The sequence below is a fragment of the Staurois parvus genome, unplaced genomic scaffold (assembly GCF_062004578.1).
Source record: "Staurois parvus isolate SC_StPar_1 unplaced genomic scaffold, SC_StPar_1.0 ptg000120l, whole genome shotgun sequence".
Taxonomy (NCBI): Eukaryota; Metazoa; Chordata; class Amphibia; order Anura; family Ranidae; genus Staurois; species Staurois parvus.
This window is the reverse complement of record NW_028317916.1, coordinates 6,584,248-6,611,745: the sequence shown is the minus strand read 5'-3', so window position 1 is coordinate 6,611,745 and position 27,498 is coordinate 6,584,248. Positions and strand designations below refer to the sequence as shown.

The window sequence follows — 27,498 nt, the reverse complement described above, 5'->3', positions numbered from 1 at the left end:
TTTCCTAAACATAATTTCAGGTCGTGCAGGCAAGATGTTACTTAGAATTGGATCAGAAAGTAAAATATCCCAATTTCTTTTAATCAACCCACTAATTATGTTGTATGTTGTAAGTAGTGACGAATGGGCAGACTTTAGTTTGAACAGGTCTGTGATTGTCCTGTAGCATAGCATCCCTATCAGAGTTCGCGACCGACTGTATTGTTTCCATCAGGCTACTGCTGCTGTAACCCTTTTCCATGAATCTTTCTTTCAAGACCATAACCTGGGAATAATACGCATCCAAGTTGGTACAGTTGCATCTTATCCTAGTAAATTGGCCCCGTGGAATGTTCGCTAGCCAAGAAGGATGGTGACAGCTATGTATAGGGATGTAGCTATTACGATCCGTGGACTTGAAAAAAGACTCCGTGATAATCTTTCCCTCTACGTTAAAGAGTGTAAGGTCAAGGAAGTTTATTTGTGAGTTACTATACACATATGTTAAACTTATATTGTGTGTGTTGTTATTCAAAGTTCCAAAGAAATTCACAAGTGATTCCTCACTGCCATTCCATAGGAGGAGGACATCATCGATATATCGCCCGTAAAATGCCAATTCGGGCCAGTCTCTGGCATAAATGATGTCCTCCTCCCATCTTGCCATAAAAAGATTAGCGAGACTGGGGGCAAACTTAGCCCCCATGGCTACACCCTTTATCTGCAAATAGTAGGTCTTGTTAAACCAAAAATAATTATTGGTCATTGCAAAATCAAGCAATTTGAGAATGAACTCTTTCTGTGTAGCCGGCAAATTACTATGATGTAATAAGTAATAATCAACTGCTTCCATTCCATCACCGTGTTTGATGTTAGTATATAGTGAGGCGACATCCGCCGTCACAAAAAATGTATCTGCTGATATTGTAAGATCTTTACTAAGGTTAAGTACCTGTTTGGTGTCTTTAAGGTAAGCAGGCGTTTGTACTACCAATGGTTGCAGGTAGTGATCGATATATTCGCCCACCTTTGAGCAAAGGGATCCTATAACGCTTATAATTGGGCGTCCCGGGGGTTTGATGGGATTCTTGTGAATCTTTGGAAGTATATATAAAATGGGCAATTTAGGGGCAGTTGGAATGAGAAAAGCTTTCTCCTTTTTATTTAAAATTCCTTGTTCAAAGCCATCATTAACGATTTTTTTCAATATGCATTTATAGCCAGGAAGTGGGTCGCCAAGTAATGGAGAGTATGTCGTATGATCACTCAAAATATCCATAACTTCTGAGATGTAATCTGACTTATTGAGGATCACGACCCCACCCCCTTTGTCAGCGGGTCTGATAACTAGATCTTTCTTTTCGAGAAGTGATCTCATCGCTGTAATATCCCCCATCCTATTATGTGGTTGCTTGACGGTTAAGTGTCCTAGTCCTTTCAGGACCTTATCTCTAAAGATGTTGACATACAAATGGGCTTGTGGAGGAGGGTTATATGTGGAGGCATTCCGTAAATTGGAATGCACAAACGAGTCTACCTGCATATTGCTGTTACTTGGTTTATTGGCAAAAAATCTTTTTAGAGACAGTTGCCTAGTAAATTTATGTATGTCCATATAAACTTTAAACTTATCAAGTCTGTGTGGATATTACAGCGATGAGATCACTTCTCGAAAAGAAAGATCTAGTTATCAGACCCGCTGACAAAGGGGGTGAGGTCGTGATCCTCAATAAGTCAGATTACATCTCAGAAGTTATGGATATTTTGAGTGATCATACGACATATTCTCCATTACTTGGCGACCCACTTCCTGGCTATAAATGCATATTGAAAAAAATCGTTAATGATGGCTTTGAACAAGGAATTTTAAATAAAAAGGAGAAAGCTTTTCTCATTCCAACTGATCCTAAATTGCCCATTTTATATATACTTCCAAAGATTCACAAGAATCCCATCAAACCCCCGGGACGCCCAATTATAAGCGGTATAGGATCCCTTTGCTCAAAGGTGGGCGAATATATCGATCACTACCTGCAACCATTGGTAGTACAAACGCCTGCTTACCTTAAAGACACCAAACAGGTACTTAACCTTAGTAAAGATCTTACAATATCAGCAGATACATTTTTTGTGACGGCGGATGTCGCCTCACTATATACTAACATCAAACACGGTGATGGAATGGAAGCAGTTGATTATTACTTATTACATCATAGTAATTTGCCGGCTACACAGAAAGAGTTCATTCTCAAATTGCTTGATTTTGCAATGACCAATAATTATTTTTGGTTTAACAAGACCTACTATTTGCAGATAAAGGGTGTAGCCATGGGGGCTAAGTTTGCCCCCAGTCTCGCTAATCTTTTTATGGCAAGATGGGAGGAGGACATCATTTATGCCAGAGACTGGCCCGAATTGGCATTTTACGGGCGATATATCGATGATGTCCTCCTCCTATGGAATGGCAGTGAGGAATCACTTGTGAATTTCTTTGGAACTTTGAATAACAACACACACAATATAAGTTTAACATATGTGTATAGTAACTCACAAATAAACTTCCTTGACCTTACACTCTTTAACGTAGAGGGAAAGATTATCACGGAGTCTTTTTTCAAGTCCACGGATCGTAATAGCTACATCCCTATGCATAGCTGTCACCATCCTTCTTGGCTAGCGAACATTCCACGGGGCCAATTTACTAGGATAAGATGCAACTGTACCGACTTGGATGCGTATTATTCCCAGGCTATGGTCTTGAAAGAAAGATTCATGGAAAAGGGTTACAGCAGCAGTAGCCTGATGGAAACAATACAGTCGGTCGCAAACTCTGATAGGGATGCTATGCTACAGGACAATCACAGACCTGTTCAAACTAAAGTCTGCCCATTCGTCACTACTTACAACATACAACATAAAGCTATTAGTGGGTTGATTAAAAGAAATTGGGATATTTTACTTTCTGATCCAATTCTGAGTAACATCTTGCCTGCACGACCTGAAATTATGTTTAGGAAAGCTGTATCCATTAGACATAATTTAGCACTAAATGTGATAGATCCCCCAGCCCGCATTTCCCTGTTTTCTGACATGAAGGGGTTCAGTCCATGTAATAGATGTGTGATCTGCAGATGTGATAATAGTAGGAAACGCAGGATCACTGAGTTTACATCACACACAACAGGCAGTACATATGTCATCAAGAATTTTATCTCCTGTTATAGTAGAGGAGGAGCCAGCAGAGCGTGACATCTAGCTGCCTGGAGCCACGAGGAGGCCCGGCGGCCATTTTACTTTTGGGTCAGTTACACTTCAGTTTTTAATGTTTCACTGTTACAGTGTTTCTGCCTTGCTTTTATATAACCTATTTTTGAATAAATATATTTTTTACTTACTACACTATGAGGTATTTTTTGGCTCCTACCTGGAGCTAACATATTTCAGGAATTATATTACTCATCTTCACCACCGGAGGGAGTTCCTCACTCATTAGTCACCCAATTCCAAAAGGGATTCCTGGATTTGAAATTGTCCATTATACAGAGATCACCTGTTCCTGGATGGCTACCCACCGTCTTCATATGATGAGGGTTTTCTAAAGGTCATACTACATATGCGCTTTTCCATAGCGCGTCCGGTGAGTGCGCAATTTTACCGTTGGATCCTGGTTCTTTTATCTTTTATGCAAGATCCTGCGTTTATTTTATTTGGACATTATCATTTATCATTAATTTGACGCACTGACTTTTGCTTATATATCATATTGTGTTTTAGATCATCTGAGACATATATTCATTAGCGCCGCACTCCTATATTATTTTTGAAACTTCAGTTGTAAGTTTTAAAAATTTTACAAGAAAATAATTTCTGAAAATTGACACATTATTCCACGCTACTATTGGCAATTATTAACTTTCAAAATGAATGCTTGTCCTACAAAAAAATGTAAAAAAAAATCCGTATTTGCCTATTCTGCTAATGTCACACAAAGTTGGCAATCCATATACCATATCTATAATTATTTATTATGATAATTTGTGTTCTGAATAGCATGGATGATATTATTTTTAGGAGGGTGTAACCTAGTACAGAAAGCTGAAGACTAACTAGAAAATGTCTAGGTGTTCCTGATTAAGTTGATCATAGCTTGGCTTCTCAACACAAACTATCATCCAACAACATGGATAATTGTCTTTCCCTTTCTGTGTGTAGCACACTTTCTACTTTCATAATAGCCTTTATTCATCTAATTATCTTAGGCTATTATTATCTGACCTTGCATTTTCAGCTTTCTTAGCCTTTACTTTATTTTTTTTAAACATTAAAGAGGTTAATCAGAATCTAAAATATCTCAGGCAGCTCTACTGCTGCTTTAGTGAGCTACAGAACAGATATTCAGTCAGATAGACATTGTATATGCACTAGTGCTTGACTACACCGCCCATTATATTTCGGTAACTAACAAACCTCCTTGTCCAGGTTTAGCATTGAAGCCAAACATTATAATGACTCCTGAGCAATTATAATTCTTAAAAGCAGAGGTCAGTAATGGCAACCTCCATAATTTTCTTATTCCAGATATTTTAAATGGTTTTCATATTTTAACACTCTTCCTCTTTCATATTTTTGGTATTGTATTAAATGTAGATATTTAAAGATTTGATAAACTCTTGAGTTCTTGATGTCTCTATGTGTTTGAAATCAGTTGCTTGCTATCACAGTACAGTTTATAAGGAGATAATTCTCTTATATAACAAAGCTCTTGCTGGTTTTACAGCTTGCTACCTGAGGCTTTATTTCATCTTATTGATTGCCCTCCCTGACACATTGATGTGAAAAGCAAAAGTCTTATATAGTTAATCTGTTGATTTTTAGGGAGAATTCACTCTTCTTTTTTCTTTTTTTGTATGGGGTCCCCCTTAAAAACCATGCCAACATCTAAGAATCTGGTATGGATTTCCTGGGGGACTGTACTATTTTTTTTGTTTTTAGAGTGAAATAACCCCTAAAATCCACACTGGCCTCAAAGGGTCTAGTATGCATTTTGGGGTACCCAATGCAATTTTTTCCGTTCTTGCTGTGGGATGTGCTACAGCCAAAGTGACATTTACAAAGAAAAATAAATGACACCATTTACATTGCTGGCAAAAACAACTTAATTGCCAGCTTCTGGCAAAAAAATAGCAAACAGACCCCTCCAAAAGTCTCCCACTGTACATAACAGAGCTTTAGAAGTCAGAAGGGCAATTTACAACTTTTTTTCCTTTGTAAATGTCAGTAAATATCACTGCTTCTGGCTGTACTTTGCCCATTAGCTGAGGGAATTGGCATTTTTATTTGATAGATCTGGCTACTGTTGAGGATTGGTGTTGGGACCATTACATTTCAAGTTGTTAATAAATGATATAGAGTTTGGGGTTAAATGTACCATCTCTCTGTTTGCAGGTACTGTATGCTGTGAACTTTTTTTCTAATGAAGAACTGACAGATCTCAGCTGTATAGTATCTTGGTATTGATATATAGATGACATTTATATAGATGGCATTTGTATGGATGCCTGGGGTGCTGTTTGTTGTGCTCCTGGTGAGCTGGTCCGTGGCATGTGGCCTTGGCATTGATCTCCATCTCCCCCTGTCCCTGGTATCCCTATGGCTGAAGCCTGAGGCTGGGAACCTTTCAGCATGTGTGGAGTGGTTTCCCCCCTTGCCTGAGGTTTTCTTCTTTCTGGGGGGGGTTCCATTCTTTCCTCTCCTTTATCTCCCTTTCTAGCTGCAGAGGGCATTTTGTTGGTCTCTAACATCAGTTATATCCAAGCCTCGGTTTCGGAGGCAAGTTTTCCGATGGGAGGTCTGGGTGGGCAGGGTTTCTTTGCCTGGTGCACATGCACAGGCTCCTACGTCATGTCTGCATCCCGCTGTGACATCACACGCCAGCAGGATGGACGGGATATATAAGCCCAACAACTGATGGCCATTTTGCCGTGGTCGGAGGAGCCAGTGTCATGTAAAGAATGAACTATTTGCTGAAGTAAGTGCAGTAGGAAGATTATTTTTCCATGTGCAGATTGGTGCAGTTTTTTTGCTTACCCTTGGGGATTGGCAGAGATGGGGTGGCATGCTGAGAATTTTGAGCTGCAATAGACCCCTGATAACAAATAAGAAGTCACTTTTTGGGTTGTGACATTTGAGATATTTGGTAATTCAGTAAACAGTAGTTCTGTAGTTGCCATGTGGCTCTAATTAGTTGCTGTATTTCTAATAGTATCTGCCTACTTATTATCTTTATTTCCATTTATAGATATTTTTTTTGTGACACGTTGGCTCCCCCTATTGAACAGCTTAATATAATATCTTTGTAGGTTATACAGACACTTATGTGAGGGAATATGCATCCTTTATTGCATCCCTTTAGTATCTGAATTAATGATGGTATGAATGTGTGCATCATATTTATAAGATTTTACCCTTGCTGGCATACCTCCTCTGTGGTGGTCCACAGGCTGTCCTATATTTCTGGCTGGCTCATGGTGAAGCTTGTTTCCATCTATATTGATGCCTCTCTGGTGTGGACTGGTTTGTGGATTGGATGGTTGATATATGGTAGTTTTTTTGCCCCTTTATATGATACCTGTAGTTTGTAGACAACTTTTTAGATGCTTTACACATGTGTTTTCTGTATCTTTATTAGTTTCCTATGAACATTTCCTGAAGAAGCCATATGGTGAAATATGGAAAAGAAAATGCATAGAACACTTAGGCTCGGTTCACACTGCCGCGATTTGGGATCTGACATGTGAGACCCCAAGTCACAGGACATGTGAAATCCCATGTTAGTCAATGAGAGCTGTCTTAATTAGCACCACTGAAGTCGCTCCGGCTTTAGAAAAGGTTCTTGTACTACCTCAAGGCGACTTCTATCAGACTTGTGCCCATATACTTTAATAGAAGTTACCTACGAGTCGAACCTTCATCTATATTGATGTGCTTTGAATCCGACATTACAGGAAGATTACCCAAGCATTTCCTGAAAGTTGCTTCAGCATTGCTTCAGAGTTGCTTCAAAGTAGTGCTCAAGTTGCCTGGCAGTACTGTGAACCGAGAGTCATGTGAAATGGTTTATGTATTTTAATATGGACTTGTAATAAACATCATTGTATTTTAACTGCTTTTCTTTTGGTTAATGGGGAAAGCACCTTAAAAATCCCATTCCTACCTAGTCTTGATCCTATACGGTATGTAGTAGAACAGTCTCCTACAAAACATCTCTGACTTACAAGCTGACCTGCATGCACAGTTTGATCCAGCAACTACATGGCAAATGAGGTGTGATGTTGATCAATATAAAGTTATGCACGTAAGCACTAAAAATATGCATGTATCAGGGAGTAAAACTGAGTCAAGGATGGAGAAAGGTCTGGGTGTACTGAAAAATTATAGACTAAATAACAATATGAAAAGCCAAACTGCACTTCTAAAGTGAGAAAGATATTTTCTTTTATTAAAAGGGCCCTAAACTTCAGAGAGAAAAGTTTATATTACTGTATACACAGGAAAAATTCTAAATAACACATTGGTGATATTTTAGTGTTTTTTGTATATAAGGCCTATACATCATTTTATGATATGTCTTTTTTATTAGCCCTGGTTCACCCTAAATGTGACTTTGAAATTATGCTACTTCATTTAAATTAGCACGATTTCAAAGCCAGAAATTGGTGTGATTTGTACCTCTGATTTCACTGCGGCTTGTGACTTAATTTAACAAAAACAAGTCACAATGAAATCGGAAAAAAGTAGTGCAGGAACTATTTTTGAAAGTGCACTACTTTAAATCACACTGATTAAGACAGTGCCATTGAAATACATTAGATGCAACTTCAGATACAGTTTGTAAATTGAATGTCGCACTGGTGTGAACCAGGGATTACTCCTCTCCTCTTTGTTTTTGCCTGATCCATCTCCAGTTTGTAGTTTTTTTGGCCCACCTGTGATGGGAGGGTATATGGTTTCAGCCATGATTGAGAGCAGGTGTGGCCAAAAAGCATAAGCAATTACCATGTTTTATACCAGTTTCATCATCTGTTACAGAGAAACAGTGGTGACATGGCTTTGGGAATGCTGCCTTTCTGAATGTTTATATTTGCACTCTGGAAGAAGTGAAGCCGCTCATTCCCTTTGTCAGTCGGTATATTGTGGTTGTGAGTGAACTGGTCACGGTTTTTGACTATAGACAGAAAAAACCCTGTACAAAAACATCACTCAACTTACATATGTAGAACAATTTTGGACACTGGTGCACAAAAAGATTTTGCAGAGCTGTAAAGAGTGCATAAAAGGATAATTACATTTATAAGGGGCATGGAGGACTGCAGCTATAAATAAAGATTCATTAAATGTATTTTCTCTTGAGAAGACGTGATTAAAGGGGATATGGCCACCTAGTATAAATACACAAATGGTCCATATAGTAAACCTTGTGCAAGGTTGTTCACTTTAAAGCAGAGTTCCACCCATTTTTTAAAGTTCATCTGATTACATGGTTCGTGTGTTGTCCAGCACGATTTGGATATATTTTTTTTTTCTTAATGCAAATACCTTAAAATCGTATTTCAGGACTGCACCTCCAGTCCCGGCCGCCCAGACGATGACATGTTAAGGCAATTCGCAACGTCTCCTGGGATCTCTTTTCCTGTATCCCAGGAGTCCTTTGGGTTCCTAGTGACTGAATATCGCATTACTTCGAAACAAGAAGTGATGTGAATGGGTGGCGTTTGGCGCCATTTTACCGGAGTAAATAGTGGGAAGGAAATGTAAGATCTGTTCTAATTATTGTTGCAGGGCTTGCTCCATTTCCAGACCTCACTTGCCTTCCCTTTGGTGTGATTTGATGGACAGGTTGCCATAAGGGGGCGGAAACTTCCTCCGTCCCCGCCATTGTTATGGCAACCTGTTCTATACAAGTAGCGCTGAGCAGTGTCAGTACTGTGCAGGTGCAAGATCGAGTGGTGCATGCTGGGATAACCAGCAGCACCAACTCCAGGAAATAAAGCCTTGCGGGCTTCAGATGCCCACAGCCATCATGGCACCTGCGTGCTTCCGAGAACAAGGTAAAGATTTACATATTTAAAATGAATTAGAAGGCTATAACTTATAACTTTATCCAATTGTTAATGTTCTCAAAAAGGCAATCCTGGGTCAATTTTAAAAAACATTTCTTCTGGAGATTGGAACAATTTAGTACTATCCGTGATACTTTTTTTATTTGCACTAACATACAATTTTGAGGACAAGCTTTCAGGGAATGTCCCCTTCTTCTAATGCACTAATACGGCTACAATCACCTCAAGCAATTCTGGGGACTGAAACTCCACTTTAAGGTGCAAATGACAAGGCATCACTCTTTGCACCTGGAGGTAAAAAGGGTTAAAGTTAGCATACAGAAAGGCTTCTTTACAGTAAAAGTTATGAAAAAAAGTAGAATTCCCTAAGTGCCAGTTCTAGCCAATTCTGTAGATTACTGAAAAAAAGGCTGAATGAGCTTTTGAACATTTATATTTATCGGAAATAACACTATAGATTGTTGATCCAGAGAGTGTCTGGTTGCCTCTTGGAATCAGGAAGGATTTTTTCCCTGCTAGAGCAAATTGGCCTATGGGTTATAAGTGGCTGTGTTCCTCTGCAGGTTAAGTGTCCAAGGATAGCAAGGCTTTAAATGTGTTTTTGTTTGTTGGTTAAACGTAATGTCTTTTTTCAACCTGACTATGTAACTAGGTTGGGTATACAGAGTTTATTATTTTTAGGCCATTGCATCATGTTAAAAGGTAAGTTGAACCATTTTCATTTAAAAAGTGAGCCTCACACATACTCATAGATAGACAGGCAGGTACACACAAAATTAGTATTCTTTATTCCTGTCACCATCAATTCTGGAAGATTGTTCGTTCATCCACATAGAGAGCTAAGGAAATCTATGCCAAATGGTAAAAGGATAAAAAAAAAATCAGCATCTTAATTTTGCCTAAATATACAGTGTATGCATGCTACACACACACACACACACACACACACATACACATACACAATATGTTATATATAATTACAAAGATATTAGTAGTATTTTGCTTTTATTTTACATTATTGAAACTCCAGCAGGCATGGTCAGGCTCAAACTAGCAGCAGGAGGATGAAGACTACATACTGTATATACAACACAGGAATACACACTTACCTGTATAAGACCAGTCTATTTCTGCAATTAATTTTCGTTGCTGTCTGTATCCATATACCGAGCCTACAGAAGAAAAAACAGATTCAACTTAATCACATGATATATTTGAAAAAGTATTTTATTAAACTGAATAGTATCCATTTTTGGTAATTTTCAGTAAAATAACAAATACACACTTTTATAGATTTGCTAAATGTATTTATTGTTGTGGAAGTTACCAAACAAGGCTCAATGAGCTATTTATTGTGAATTTGTTCGTTCAGTCTTTTTTTTTACATATTTATCAACTCAGAAAATCAATACATACTAATATTTGCACTGATATAGTCACAGAAAACGGACATTAAATCAGCTGCCTACATTCAAACTAGGTATATGTATTTCTTAAATGTTCATATTAAAGTGTTACTAAACCCAGGACCCTGCATTCACTCTATCCGGTCTCCTACAGTACACAGAACATGAAAATGCAATTACTTTAGTAAATATAAACTGCTAAATACTTTTTCCCATCAGCAGTTAGAGCAGTCTTGTGACTTCTATCAGTGTTTAGCAGAGCCCTGGTTAAAGCTTGTAGGAAGAGGTTTTTTTCTACTCTAGGAGGATTCAGAACCCCTGAGCTCTGTCTGGACAGTGCTGATTGGCCCTGTGCTGATCACATGCACTCTCCCAAGAAAACAAAAACCCTCTCTAGCAATACACACCAACCTGAGCATGTGCAGAGTGTCTCCACACAATATGTCTTATCAGCAGATAAGAGGGGGGCACTGGAAGAAGGGGAGGATCAGAGAAGTCAGGATCAAACAGCATTTTTACATAATGCAGAGGATTAAAACCTTAGGTTCTACAGTGAGTATAACAAGCATGTTTTACTGCATATACAGACTGATTTTACTGTTGTGGTTTTAGTAACACTTTAATCTTAATCGAAGAAGGTAATGTAATTACTTTGCCTCTCATGGACAAAATAGATAATTGCAATAGAAGAAAAAGGTTGTTGTGGTACTACTAAACCAACTATAGTAAGAGAGAAACACCAACTATATACAGATAGAGCAACATAGCATCAATGCGCTGCTGTAGCTGTAGACATGCAGTATACAGTATATAGCCAAATGTATGTTGATACCCCTAAACATTCGGGGTTCAGATATACAAATACAGGTCCATAAAGATGTGGTTGGACAAGTTTAGTTTGGAAGGAGTAAAGTGGCCTGTTAGCCCTGACTCCTGACTTCAATATTATTGATCACCTTTGAGATGATTGGCAATGGTGATTGTGAGCCAGGTCTTCTAGTTCAACATTAGCACCTGACCTCCCAAGCGCTCTTTTGGTTGAATTGGAACAAACACCCACAGATGTACTTCAAATATTGTGGTACGTCTGAGGTAAGACTTCGCAGAGGAGTGAAAGCTGTTCAAACGTGGAAAACTATTTCATATCACTGCCTATGGTATTGGAGGAATGTCCCAAAAGCGATGTAGGAGCGATGGCCAGTTGGCCACACACTTTTTACTATATAATGTACAACAATACAACTGTTCCAAGTCATCTACTTTGTTTTAACACAAGATTCCAGGAAATATTGCTGATTGCAACTTTCCACAATAAATCAAAATACCAATTTACCTGGTGTCTGTAAAGACCCCATCTGCGATGAGTAGTGGCAGCCCCATATTTACTGATTTGGATTAGACTATTACGTTGTAATTTCAGATACTTAATGTACATTGTTGTAAAGTTATCTATCATTCCGACTTATACCTTGCCAAATGATTTAAATGATCAAATTATGTTCACACCCTTGTAATTGTCACCCTTTTGCATCCCATTAGTGATCATTTCTGCAGTTTACATTGTTTGTATGAGTTATGTGAGGTGATCTGTCTCTACCCCTAAAGGTTATAAATATTATCTTTCTTCTTAGTTAAGCCTAGTACACATGGTTAGAAAATTGTATGAAAAATACCGCTTTCGAAATGATCGCACGATAATCTGACCGTTAATACACAGCTTTCATCCAAAATTATTTTTCTCGTACAATACCAGATCATACAATTTTTGTTTAATCAGTACAGTTTTCATCCAAAATTACAATACAAATATATTACATCACTTCCGAATTTTCTTTCTGTCATACAAGAATTATCGTAACTTTACTTAATTTTTCTAGTGTGTAATCGGAAATTATGTAATGTGTGACCCCTCTTCATCATCAACACAAACAATAGTCTACAGGGCTATCAACATGGTTACAAAAGGATTAACTTATTTATTATAAAGGCAAATTGTGATTTTTCGCAATTATATAACATTTTTCGTATTGCACAATATTTGTTTTTATAGCCCCTTTCTTCTATCGATTCATTCTTTTGTTTCCAATCATGCACGGTCTTCGTCTCTCAATTAATTTCGTATGAATACTACACTAATCATCATTGGTTCTGTTACCAAACTAGAAAAATTTTCACTCCTGTTCCTTAGGAAACTTTCAACTGAAATGTCGTAATCAGATGTCGGAAGCTGTGTACTAATTCTTGCTCTAAAGGGCAACTACATCCAAAACCTTTTTTTGCATTTTTGAATAAAGTAAATAATTATTAAAACCCTGCCACTTTTTTTGCTGTCTGCATGTCTGTGGTGATATTTTTCTTTTACTCCCAGTGTTAAGACACTGAAGGAAGTGGGAGGAGATCTCTCCAAAAGAATAGAAATCCTCTTTTAGTTAAAACTAAAAATGCTAAACGTTCTCACATTTTCAGTCCTGATCATCAGGACAACTAAGAGGAAGTTCCCCAACACAGAGGCAGCAATAAATACTGGCATATAATCTAACCCTATCTCACTGTATCCAAAATTTAAAAAAATGCAATTTAGATACAGTTAAGTGTGATTCTTAGTGCACAGGTTTCACGTCTCCTCCTCAACTTTATAATTCAGCTCAGAATTGTTGTATTTCAGCCAGGGGCATCCCTAGGCAGGTGCGGGGGGTACGCGCCGCACCGAGAGACACCATTTCCACGGGGTGACACCGGACCCGCTCCACCAGAGGTGGACTGACCATTTGGGCACTGCCCGAGGGCCCGGGGTTACTACACAGCCCTATGAGAGGCTCAGTCCGTCCCTGTATGTGCCGCTTCTGAAATAAGCAAGCATTGAGGAGATGGACAGTGAGGCAGGCACCTCTCCTCCTCAGAGTTTCAGCAGAGGGGTGGGTCCACATCCCTGCCACGGGTGCTGAAGTCAGAGAGCTGGAGGGGTGGGCAGAGTATACAGCAGGTAAGTGTGTAATCCCCCGACCCTGGTGACAGCACTGCATCTTCATGTAGTAGGTAGGGGGAGAGAGAGAGAGGGGGTGGAGAGGGCAGAGAGAGAGAGGGCAAGAAAGAGGGCAGGGGGGGAGAAAGAGAGGGCAGAGAGACAGAGAGAGAGAAGGCAGAGAGAGCAAGAGAGAGAGAGAGAGGGAGAGGGAGGCTTGCTTTAAAACTTACCTTTTTGTGGAGCTGGTGGAGAGATCAGTTAGGTTGCAAGCCGACGATCCCCGCAGGATGAATCGGATCTGCGGATTGGGGAGGATAATGGATCGTACTCCAATCCATTATGCACAATCCGCAGATCTGATCCATCCTGCGGGGATCATGGGAGGGGGTGTCACCAAATGTTACTGCACCGGGTGACACCAACCCTAGGGACGCTACTGACTTCAGCAATACAAAGGGAACATTTGAAAAATAGATTTGAAAAATAGATTTCTATTATTTATGTGTTTTAATTTGGTTAAAGCAGTTCTGCATTTAAATTAAGAACTTGGGAAAGTTAGAACCAAGTGGCACTGGAGCCTTTTCCTTTCAATACATTCTATTTTACACTCAAAACACAAAAAAAATAATAAGAATACTCAAATAACAACAAATTACATATATTACTGCATAAAGTTAATCACTATATTAGTACCTTCCTGCTAATCAATTAAAAATATTTAGGATGGGGACATCTTGATACTTTTGTAATTTTGGACTTAGTGTTTTTGATGCTTAATGTTAAAGTTCAAATTAAAATGTTTTGTGCAACTGCCAAATAATATCGAAGGCAAGCTTTAACTAATAAAAAGCTTTCAACACAGCTCCAGAATGACTGAATATCTTGACAAGACCACCAATTAGAAAATTTCAGTTAGTTATTATCATTGTTATTTTTACAGGTATGGAGCTGACATGTACACAGGGCTTTTTATATAAATAAATATATATATATATATATATATATATTATATATATATATATATATATATATATAAAGCCCTGTGTACATGTCAGCTCCATACCTGTAAAAATATATAATATATATTGCCAAAAGTATTGGGACACCCCTCCAAATCATTGGATTCAGGATTCAGGTGTTGCCAGGAGATCGGTACTTGCCTGACTGCATTGTTCCAAGTATAAAGTTTGGTGAAGGGGGATTATGGTGTGTCCTGACCTTAACCAGGTAGAACACCTTTGGAATTAATTAGAATGGAGACTGCGAGCCAGGCCTTCTCGTCCGACATCAATTGCTGATCTCACAAATGTGCTTCTGGAAGAATGGTCAAACATTCCCATAGACACACTCTTAAACCTTGTGGGCAGCCTTTCCAGAAAAGTGGAAGCTGTTATAGCTGCAAAGGGTGGGCCAACTCAATATTGAACCCTATGGACTAAGACTGGGATGCCAATAAAGTTAATGTGCGTGTAAAGGCCGGCGTCCCAATACTTTTGGCAATATAGTGTATATAATAAATAGAATTCTTTGTGATAATGGGAACACTGAGAATTTGTATGAAATTCATACTGGAGTATACTGATGAGGTCCCCTTACTGTTAAGGTCTCCTTACTATTAAGGTTGACCTCAGAATTATTCTTTTGGCTCTACTTCTCCTGGGCATCACAATAGGGCACTTAGTTCTGCGCTTCTGTAACCCTTATTCAGCCAACAGTGGGCCAAAATCTTCAGTCTCTGCTCTAATTCATCCCAAAGGTGTTCTATCAAGTTGAGGTCAGGATTCTGTGCAGGCTAGTCACGTTCTTCCACCCCAAACTCACTCATCCATGTCTTTATGGAGCTTGCTTTGTGCACTGCTGTGCAGTCATGTTGAAACAGGAAAGGGCCATCCCCAACTTGTTCCCACAAAGTTGGGAGCATGAAATTATCCACAATGTCTTGGTATGCTGATGCCTTAAGAGTTCTCTTCACTGGAACTGGAACCCTACCTGAAAAACAACCCCACACCATAATCCCCCCTCCACCAAACTTTACATTTGGTACATGCAGTTAGGCAAGTACCATTCTCCTGGCAACCACCAATCCCAGACACGTCCATCAGATTGCCAGACAGAGAAAAGTGTGATTTGTCACTCCGGAAAACATGTCTCCACTGCTCTAGAATCCAGTGGTGGTGTGCTTGGATGCAGCCATGGAAACCCATTCTATGAAGTTCTCTATGCACTATTGTTGTGCTAATCTGAAGGCCACACCAAGTTTGGAGGTGTTTAACTATTGAATCTGCAGACAGCTGGTGACTTCTGCACACTGTGCTTCAGCATGCGCTAACCCACTCTGTCATTTGACGTGGCCTACCCCTTTGTGGCTGAGTTGCTGTTCCCAGTTGCTTCCACTTTGTTATAATACCATTAACAGTTGACTGTTGAATATTTAGTAGCAAGAAAATTTCATGGATGGACTTATTGCACAAGTGGCAACCTATCACGGTACCATGCTTGAATTCCCTGAGCTCCTGAGAGCGACCCATTCTTTCACAAATGTTTGTAGAAGCAGTCTGCATGCCTAGGTGCTTGATTTTATGCACCTGTGGCCATGGAGGTGATTGTAACAATTGAATTCAATGATTTGGAGGGGTGTCCCAATACTTTTGCCAATATAGTGTAGATCAGGTTGACTAAGATGGCATACTCAGGTAATCTTGTTCCTACTTTTACCTCTCACTGGTAGTTGTCACTGCTCATTTACATTTTACATATGAGGAACACTAAATGCAAAATATGTTATATAACACAAAGGGTTATTCCTAAGTAGTTGAGTAAATGGAAAGCCCACTCCTAATTAAAAATTTAGCTATAAGCGGAGTCCTCTGCTTTTTTACTTCAGCTAAAATATCTTCCAGTGGCAATTTTCAGCTCAATGTCAATCTCACTTCTGTCAGAGAAAGTACATTCACACTTCTTATAAAGCATTAGTCATAATTTAAAATAAAACTTCAATGAGCATAGTGGAACTCAGGAGGCTGCACAGATTACACTACCAGAATATCTGATAGACAGATGAACATTATTGTTGTTTGCCAGAAAACAATTAAGTTTTGCATGGTTTGACCTATGAAGGTGCATTATTATTGTGTAAAGATATGTCTAAGGGTGTTATACATCCTGCCTTGGGAACACCCAGTCCATTTAAGTCGGAACATAAGCTGATTATTAAGTGTATATTTTGTAATATCCTGTAGTTTCACAAAAGACACAAGAACCAGACAGCTGACACCTAACATGCATCATTACATTGTAAAAGACTCGTTTCCAACAAAAGTTACAAGGGTGTGGACAGGATGACTGCACAGGTCAATGTCATCAAACCTAGCATTAGGTGCACACATAAATAATTACCTGGTCTTATGAGATGACTAAGCTACTGTAATAATTATCTAAGCACTACAGCTGAAGCAGGCCTATGCTCTGGTAGTCTGTGTTTTTATACTTTACACTCTGTGTTTTTCCCAATGTACTGAACCATCCTTACCTTCCAGGCACTTCACTTGCATCATTCTTTAGCTAGCTTTATACAGCTTTTGACAGCAATGTGTGCAAGGCCTCTCTTGCATAGTCATGCCTGAAAGTATTAATCCTCTGAACTAAAACAGTCCAAGAACCCCTTGCATCTGCCAGAAAGCACTTATGTAGTCTCACATCTATAAGACATAGATAAACCCACAATGACAGGGAGAATAGCATGTCAAAACCCACAGACTCATCCTACAGCAAACACAGGGATTTATTTATTTTTATGAAAAATTTCCAGAAATGTTTCCTAACCCAGTTTCTAATCTGTGCACTATACTAATGCTGTTTGATTATTTATTGAGCTCATATCTATATTTATAGGTTTTAAACAAAGTAGCAAGTAGCAAGATAGGCTAAGTATCTGTGGGGCTTTCTTCTTCAAGTAGTAAAACAGCCAAACCTACTTTAGCCTTTACATTTAAATGCTGTCAATCTGTAGCGCAGACCCGGGACTGATCTGGTTGTTTTCTCCAGGGTTCCTTTCCCTGATAGGTCTTTTTGTAGTTTTATTTTTTGTTAAAAGAACTGGGATAGGGTGAGGGTGAGCCTTGGGATACTCCAGTGAACCTCAACAAACTGTTGTAGAGAACACTATAACTATTCTACTTCTTCAGGGTGAGGGCACCCCCTTTAAAGCGAAGATAAACTAGTATGAAACAGGGACTCCTCAACAGGAGTATAGTTCTGTATGTACAAAGAAAAAGCTCTCCCAAATAAAGCTAAATAAAGTCTCCAAGTCCAAGAGGGTGGCACTCACTGTGTCCTGAATACTGTGTTGCCACCTGCAGTCAGTCAGTTGCTGTACCTGTTTTGTTTGTCTTGGATCCTTAGCTGAACTCTCTGGAAATATTCACTAGGCTAGGCCAGGGTTCCCCCAGCCAAAGCAGAAGCTGGGACCCAAAAAAATACTCTTGCAGCTGCAGGTAATCACCCAGGGTTGCCACAGCCCTCAAGCTGGGTCTTGCTCACCCAGGAACAAGAGGCCTCTGTTCTGGGCCCCAGCCTATTTATACCCCTCTCAGCCCCCTGCTGGTCACTCACTCCCCTGACCCGGGTTTGGCTGAAGAGACATAAACATGCAGGCCAGGGTCTAAGATTTGCCACCCACTATATCTCATAACTCAGTGGGATGCAGGGTAAACTTACTGAACCTGCACCAGCAGAACCCAGAGCAGACACTATTAAGTGACTATTGCACTCCCTGGCTACAGGGAGGCCAAAAACCAAATTTAACACTAGTTACCTGCTGGGGAACTACATATCTAAATATCAAAGCTCTACTAGGTATGGAAAACTTTGTTGTGGTGCATACATGATAGTAGGAATGATGTCTATGCCAAATATAGTTTTTATGCATATATTGTTCAGCAGTACTTGTCTATGCAGGAAATGAATACCTAAAAAAATCAAATATTATCATTTGTATACTCCAAGGTTAGACTAATGCATCTGTGTATTTCTCTGCAAAACAGACTGTACTTCTTACTTGATAACTTTTGTCATCATCATGATCATCAACATATTTGAAATGGTGACATGTTTTTTATATATGAACAACAAAAGGAACAAGAACTCGAAGTGCACTCTTTGTGAACAGATAGCTTAATATGGGTACTAGTTGAAGGTTTAGTTGAAAAGACCTGCACTGAAAGGAAAGAATACACTTAGGGCCATCCTGTCCATTGTATAAGCCAAAACTTTGTTTTCCACTTCTGAATAGAGTGGGAAAGATAAGAACTTCTGTTAGGACCACCTCTCAGTTTACCAGCAATTTCTGAACTGTAAGCAGACACTACTGAAGGTGACTTCTGCGTCCCTGACAGATGTAAGACGGTTGCATCCTGTTACTGCAGGCTATGTGAGTCTAAGGAAATTAAAGTGATATTAAACAGCACTAAGCCCCCATTCACACCAATGTGATTTGTCATGCGATTTGACAGTTCAAAACCGCATGACAAGTCGCACTCTATTTGTGCTTATGGAACTGTTCAAATCACAGCAACTCCAAATTTAACCAATTTTAAAAACCAAAAGGTTCCCACACTATATTTGGTGATTTCATGTACGACTTGCATTGACATCTGTGCATGAAGTCGTACAGATATCGGCAAGCCACATATGAAATCAAACTGACTGGCGGCTTTGAAATCGCCCCACTTCATTTGAAGCGTGATTTCAAAGCCACATTCCATGTGAACCAGGGCTTATTCACTTGCTGAGTACACAGATTCTATAGCTTTTAATCCTTGCCTATGTTCCTGTATAAGCTGGCACCATGACCATTGTCCCAGGTTTCCGGTTTCAGAGTGGCTCCTTGCACCATCCTATGGAGCCACCCTTGTATGCAGGTACTAGAGTTGTGTCCTACACTATGTGCATCAATAGAAACACTCAGCCCTGTAGCCTAGCATGGCAAGGCACTCCCCTGCTTCTCCCTTCTCCTCTCCCTTTGATTCTCCAAGCTAAAAGACTGGTTCTAGACTGCACTATCCGTTAACACTTTTGCTGTGAAGCCTGGAAGTTCAAGGAAGCAGCACTGAGAAAGCAGGGGTATTAGTAGTTGTAAACTACAATAGTGGGGTAAGAATTTTAGCAAATTGTTTACTAACGAATGTTTGTTTCATTGTGCTTAATTTAGTAAGCTACAAAACACCGAGGGTGTAATACTACTTTTTTTCATTTTAATAAGAATATTCTTTATTAAACATTAAGCAAATTTTTAGACAAACTTCACTTACCCAATCTGCCTAGCCCTCCTGGTCTAAACTACACCCCCTTCCCCATCAATGCTGCTTAATAACTCAGGTAGCATGGCATGATCTTGCTGAACACACTGGAAGATGCACCAGTATATGACTATGAGATCTTACTGCAGCAGCAATGAATGCAGACCATGGTTGTCATACTCCAGGAGGTAAGCAAATGGAAGGTATGTTTAGGTCAGCAGGGTTAGGCAAGGTGTGTAATAGGTTTGCCACCTCATCCCTTTAAAACTGAACACATATTAATTACACAGGTTCTGTGGCTGATTAAGGTGGTAATTAAACTCACTTAGTGCCTTATCTGCATTAAATTAGCCTCAGAATCTGTGCAATTAATATGTGTTCGCTTTTAAAGAGATGAGGTGGCAACCCTAGTGTGTAAGCATACTTTGTCCAAAAGCACGCACCCTTTGATTTCTTATTCAGCCCTTTTTTATAGACACCAGCGAATTATCCCATCCCTTATATCTATAGCAAAACTTGTTGTAAAACTACCATTGATAAAAACTGGACATTTTTTTTTCTTTACTGGTCTTTAAGAAAAAAACAATACAAAAATTAAGATAAAATAACTTTAAGAAAACACAACTAAAAGAATGCCTTGTTCCCCATAATTTATTACATATAGTATTTTAGTACAATGACAGTTACAGGCCAATAGGCTTCTACTGTAGCTGAATTATGAAAATTACCCAGGCCCATTAATCATAAAAAAAACTACTAGTTTGGAAGTGGTTAAATGCCTTCAAATGCTTTGTCAAACAGATGGGTTTTTAGTCTGGTTCTCAGTGCTCAAAAGATGGCAACTGCTGAATTGTACTAGATAAAGGGTTTTGTGAAACATAAAGAGCTGGCCCCAAAAGCTTAAAGGTGGTCTCTGGAGATGGAATGTATCCTTGTAAATGGCCATTGTGAGTAGAGTAATGTTGAAAAAAAAACATTCAGTTTGATGGTGTATACGTTATTTAGGACACTGAATATCAGAGAGATGATTTTGCAGTAAATTCTGTATTGTATTTGAAGCCAATTGAGGAAAAAATGAAGTGGTGTTACAGAAGTATGACAAGAGATTAAGACCAAGGCATTAAAGCATTGCAAAAAAAAAAAAAACCAAGAACAATGATGATACATGTAACTCATTTGCAACCATTATGAGATACTGTCTAAGCCAACTTTAGATCAGTATATGTAGAAGTCTTGGTAGAGACATGCTACAGCTTAGTCAAGCAAAATTTGTATGTGAACTATTACCTATCAAGAATACTGCTTATTGTTGGAAATGTACATTTTACACTGCTCAAAAAAGTAAAGGAACACTTTAAAATCAGAGTATAGCATCAAGTTAATTAAACTCCTGGGATATTGATCTGGTCAGTTAAGTAGCAAAGGGGGTTGTTAATCATTTTCAGCTGCTTTGGTGTTCATGAAATTAACAACAGGTGAACAAGATGGGCAACATTAAGATGACCCCCAAAACAGGAATGGTTTTACAGGTGGAGGCCACTGACATTTTTTCCCTACTTTCCCATCTACTTTTCCATCTTTTCTGACTGTTTTTCACTAGTTTTGCATTTGGCTAGGGTCATTGTCACTACTGGTAGCATGAGGCAATTCCTGGACCCTACAGAGGTTGCACAGGCAGTCCATCTCCTCCAGGATGGCACATCAATACATACCATTGCCAGAAGGTTTGTTGTGCCTCCCAGAACAGTCTCAAGAGCATGGAGGAGATTCCAGGAGACAGGCAGTTACTATAGGAGAGCTGGAAAGGGCCATAGAAGGTCATTAACCCATCAGCAGGACCGGTATCTGCTTCTTTGTGCAAGGAGGAACAGGATGAGCACTGCCAGAGCCTTACAAAATGACCTTCAGCAGGCCACTGGTGTGAATGTCTCTGGCCAAACAATTTATGAGCGTGGCCTGAGGGCCCAACGTCCTTTAGTGGGCCCTGTGCTCACTGCCAGGCACAATAGAGCTCGATTGGCATTTGCCATTGGACACCAGAACTGGCAGGTCCAACACTGGCGCCCTGTGCTTTTTACAGATAAGAGCTGGTTCATCCTAAACACATGTGACAGATGTGAAAGGGCCTGGAGAAGCTGTAGAGAACATTGTGCAGCCTGTAACACCGTTCAACATGACCGTTTTAGTGGTGGGTCAGTGATGGTTTGGGGAGGCATATCCGTGGAGGGATGCAGATACCTCTACAGGCTAGACAATGGCACCCTGACTGCCATTAGGTATCGGGATGGAATTCGTGGACCCATTGTCAGACCCTACGCTGGTGCAGTGGGTCCTGGGTTCCTCCTGGTGCACAACTTTATCCGGCCTCATGTGGAAAGAGGATGCAGGCAGTTCTGGAGGATGAAGGAGTTGATACCATTGCATGGTCCCCACGCTAAATCCAATAGAACACCTCTGAGATATCATGTTTTGGTCCATCCGACACCACCAGGTTGCACTTCAGACTGTCCAGGAGCTGAGTGATGCCCTGGTCCAGATCTGGGAGGAAATACCCCAGGACACCATCCACTGTCTCATTTGGAGTATGCCCTGATGTTGTCAGGCATGCATACAAGCACATGGGGGCCATACAAACTATTGAGTACCATTTTGAGTTGCTGCAATTAAATTTCAGGGGTGTCTTTGAATTCAGTCCTCTGTAGGTTGATCATTTTCATTTCCATCAAATGATGGGGCATCCTTTCATTCCTAACACATTACCCAGTCCATATCAGTATAGATATCCAGCATGATATTTTTCCCCATTGAGATCTGATGTTTTTTGAGCAGTGTATAAAGCCCAGTGTACATGTCAGCTCCATACCTGTAAAAATAACAACAATAATAATAATAACTAACTGAAATTTTCTAATTTCAGCTAGCTCAGTCCCTACTCTCTGCTCACAGGTGTTGACTGACAGCAGCAGGAGCCAATGGCTCCCACTGCCCCCAATCAAGCCTGTAACCCCCAGTTCACATATATGCGGTCGCGCAGGCCGCATTTTGCATGGGCACAAGAGCCCATTCATTAGAATGAACTCCCGTGCCCATGACATGCAGGGAAGCAGTCCCTGCACTTCTTTTGAAAACGCAGCCAGCACGGGAAGCTCGGTTCCCAGAACGGTTGCTTTTTCCAGTGCGGGCGGCATGCCATTAGAACTATTGGCACCTGCCCGCGGGTCCACATTTCTCTGTGCGGGTGGTGTGGCTGCAAGGATTTTCGTGCGGATCCGCAGCACCACCACCCGCACAGATGTGAACCTAGGGTGAGAGGCAGAAGAGGGGAAAGGAGCTGCTTCTGACTTGCACAGCGCTGGATGGAGATCAGGCTCAGGTGAGTATTTAGGGGGAGCTGCATGTAAAAGTTTTTTTTTACCTTTATGCAGAGAATGCATTAAGTTAAATAACCTTTTACCTTTACAACCACTTTAACCTGCGAAATCCACTGGTGTTCACACGGCTAAGCATGCATTTTGTATTTAGATAGATAGTTATTTTAAAAACAAACATATGTTTGTCACTTGTTTGATTTTTTCTGATATATCTTTTTTTTTCGTGTAAACTGTCTTTTAAGCTGTGAGCATACAGTGGAAACAGGATGTTGTGTTTGTTTTTTTCATGGAAATACTGTAGTCATGCTCTTGCTTGTCCTTTTAACACACCTGCATATTTTCCCAGCTACATATTTTGTCACTTCCAAAGAATTCAAACCTATTGAAACTGTTGTTTATCGCTCTATATTAGCGATTTGTTTTCTCATATTTCATCAGCCTCTTTTGAGCAACTCTGAGTCATGTAGGGAAATATCAAAATAATCATAAAATCATTAAACTTTGCAGTACCGCTATGACACTTGTTATTATTGCATAGATACCTGATCAATCCACTTCTACACCGTGCCAGTTAGAATTCACTTACACAATGGGGTGGATTTGGCAGGGGCAGACTGACCATTTGGAAACTCGGGCACTGCCTGAGGGCCCAGGGTCAGTAGGGGGCCCCATGAGAGGCCCCTGGTACCTTTTTCATAGGCTTTTTTGAGTTTGGGCAAGTACACGGGACCCCATGATCCCCTATTGCCCAGGGGCCCCATGAGTTGTCAGTCTGCCACTGGGATTTGGTATTAAAACCAGAACCAAAAATGTAACATATTGCAGCTTACCAATCATTAGATGTGATGGCTGCATCAGTTTTCTTTTTTCTCCCTCTGTTTTCACCTGATGATTTGGCCAGTAACACACCTCCTGTATTACAGCGCCCCCACTCTGGATGAAGGAGCACAGGGGGCACCTTTAGAAGGCAGTATTGTCAGTCTGGGGGAAGGGGATTGTTAGATGTACTAGCAGATTGGGATATACTAACACACTGAAACTGAACTCCAGATAACACTTCATAACCAGCTATAGAAACATTTTTTCTTCCTTAAGCCTGGGTTCACATGTATGCGGTGCGGTATATCGCATATGATTCACACAGGAACCGCACCGCATTCCTGTGCAAATCAAATGTGATTTGTGTGCAGTACGATTGGAGCCATACATTTTGTATAGCTCTAAACGCACCACATCCGCACCAAAAGTCTGCAGGACCCTTTTTTGGGTCCGCACTAGAATTGGATTGCATGGGTATTCACACCTATGCGATCCGATTATGCACATAGCACCGCGTTTTGCGGACTGCTTTCGGGGTGTTGTTAACTTAACATACACCCCTGCAGTGGTTTGCATGAACGGGGTGCGATTCTGATGTGGTGTGGAATTCGCACTGAAAATGCTGAAAGGGTTTCCATAAATTAAAGCTGATCATTGTAGGCATCCCTGTCAGTAGTAAATGATTTGTCTCATCCCTTTAACTGCTACATGAGCAGAATAGCTTGTTCTGTTAAAAAAAACAACAGACCTACTAGGCAGGTCACTAGGTGAAATTAAAATAAAGAAAGCTTAAAAAGACAACTAACTTTGTCAAAGAATTGATAGGCTGCAATAAAATAAATGTTTTTTGTTGGGTTAATTACAGCTTTAAACTGGTAGTAAAGGTTAATATTTGTCAATTTGACTTAAATGCTGCCTCCCGCTCCTCCTGTATAACATCCTATCCTGAATAGCCTGTATAAAAAAAAATATACTTTTTTTTAATCCAGTGATTCATCAGCTCCAGCTACCCTGTGTAAAGGAGCACTCAAGATCAGATATGAATTCCCAGAACCGTGATGTCACCTAGGCTCCCACTGTCCATCTTCTCCCCTGCAGCAGCTGCTCTCTTACACATGGGAGCTGGAGCTGCTGGATCAGGTGACTGGACTAAATAAAAAAATACGGTATTTACACTACTGTTTTTTTTAAACATGCTTTTCAGGCTAGGTAGGAGGAGGTAAGCACCATTTATAAGAATAATGTTGTTAATTAATTTTATCTTCCACTTTAAGGAACATAAGCTAAATGGTCACATTACAAAGTGAGTGTTGGTCAATAAAATGTCTCTTTGAATACCCAATCATGTTCAAAAGAAATAAAAAACCAAAATGGTATTCAAAATGAGCAAAGGTTTACCAACGTTGATTTTGCTAAGTGAACATTAATTTTGCTAAGTAAACATCCCCTACTCCTTTCGTACATCAATCCCACCTTTAGTACAGCCACCTTACCATGTCCTTCAATGCTTATTCAATGGTATACATTATATGAGCATATTTAAATCTACTCTCCAGGCTGCCTTACACACACTCCTCCTCCTCTGTGAGAATAATGTGGCCGGACAAACCCCAAACTGAGTGGTGAGAATGGGCATTTGTAGGGGGACACTGTGCTACCCTCATTTCTCCCTAATTCACAAGTCAGCAACAGCTGTCACATTTAGATCTTTTGTCTATATATAACCCCCACTGCAACAAACAGCTCAAGCAGATCAAGTTGAATTAAAAAAAAAAAAAAACCCATAATCATGGGTGGTAGATGGGCTTTACTATAGCAGTGAAAAGTACTGTGACTAATCATAAAGTGCAGTAAGGCATGGTAACCAGATTTTATTATTTTTTCTTACTATAACTTACACTACAATGTTTTTAGTTGCTATGGGTTATTGTTTTTTCATCTTACAGAACCTTAATAATGCCTGTTATTGAATACAGTATAGGCATACACAGTGTGAGCAGTAAAAGTCATTCTTTGCATCTGGGCACCACTGAACACACATCCAGCAGTGCCCTCATATACACCTGCTAACTGTGATGATACCAATTACTGTATTAGGCTAAAGCAATATGTCTATATAAACAACAAAACACATTAAATCCTTTTTTTTCATGAGCCCATACTGAAACAGAATACATCCAAACTAATCACTATTTCATGAAGCAGATGTTCCCATAAAGAATTTATAATGCATGGTTACCACTATGTAACACAGAGGACATGTTAAGGAAAATGAACAACTGAACACAATAGAACCAATAATTCCATAATTAACACATAAGGCTGGTAGCTCATTTTAGGGTTCAAGGGTTAAGTGTTAGGCTGAGGTCTGAAAATGGCTTTAGTGTTTTGTTGATGTTTAAGGGTATGGGATATGTTGGTAATTTCTAATGTGCTGGCCAGTTACAATATCCATACTGGATATTGTAACTGGATACTGGATATAGTCTCACACCAAAAACTACCAGCGACAGCACTGAGAACAAATGTGTTTTATTTGGAGATGAATGTGCACAAGGGAAAGAATAGGGAAAGTTTAAAGTAAATGTGAGCTACTTTAACCACTTGAAGACCAACATGTTACACTTCTAGTCCAGGTACCCAAATTCATTCTATTTAATTTTTTGAGACAGATAGAGCTTTCTTTTGGTGGTATGTAATCGCCAGCATGTTTTTACTTTTTATTATATAAAGGATAAAAGGATTAAAATTTAGAAAAAAAAAAGTTTTCGTTTCTGTTATAAAAATTATTTTTCTTCATACATTTGGGCCAAACTATATTTTGCTACACTTCTTTGCTGGAAAAAAAAAATCTGTGTGTATCATTTAGTCTGTGTGAAAGTTGTGAAGTCTACAAACTATGGTATATACTGTATACTGTATATATTTAAAATATTAATTAAAAAATTATCATTCCTTGTGTACTGACTCCCTATCTGATTTCTTGAGGCCCTAAAATGCCAGGACAGTACAAATACCGTAACAAATAACTTCTTTGTGGAAAGTACACAGTTCGTTATTTAGTGAGATGCAAGGTGAGTTTTTGGAAAGTTTAAAATTTTTTATCATTTTTTTTTAAAAATAACAAATTAAATAATAAAAAAAAATTTTCCACAAAGTTGTCATTTTAGTTATTCCTCATATACAGGGGTTGATTTACTAAAACTGAGGAGTTTTAAATTTGGTGCAGCTCTGTATAGAAACCAAGCAGCTTCCATTTTTTTTGTCGGCGCTTAATTGAACAAGCTGAAGTTAGAATTTAATTGGCTACCATGCACATCTGTACCAGGTTTTGCACTCTCCGATTTTAGTAAATCAACCCCATAGGATAGGCACACTTACATTTATATTCCAAAACACATTCTGCTACTCCACCCAAGTATGGGGATAGCACATGTGAGATTTTTCACAGTCTAGATGCATAGAGAGGCCCAAAATCCAAGGATCACCTTTTGGGGTTTCAAGGGCCATAATTTTCACATATAATTTCCTGACTACCTATCA

General features: G+C 39.5%; 1 protein-coding gene across 10 annotated transcripts in view; it reads right to left on the bottom strand.

The window, feature by feature from the left end:
- The window catches only part of PTPRZ1 (protein tyrosine phosphatase receptor type Z1), a 299,955-nt gene that overhangs the window by 192,677 nt on the left and 79,780 nt on the right, over positions 1-27,498 (bottom strand). For all 10 annotated transcript variants that reach the window (XM_089672116.1, XM_089672124.1, XM_089672125.1 and 7 more), the window contains exon 2: positions 10,208-10,270. In XM_089672116.1, the coding sequence (XP_089528242.1) occupies positions 10,208-10,270 (63 nt within the window). The remainder of the gene's footprint in view (positions 1-10,207; positions 10,271-27,498) is intronic.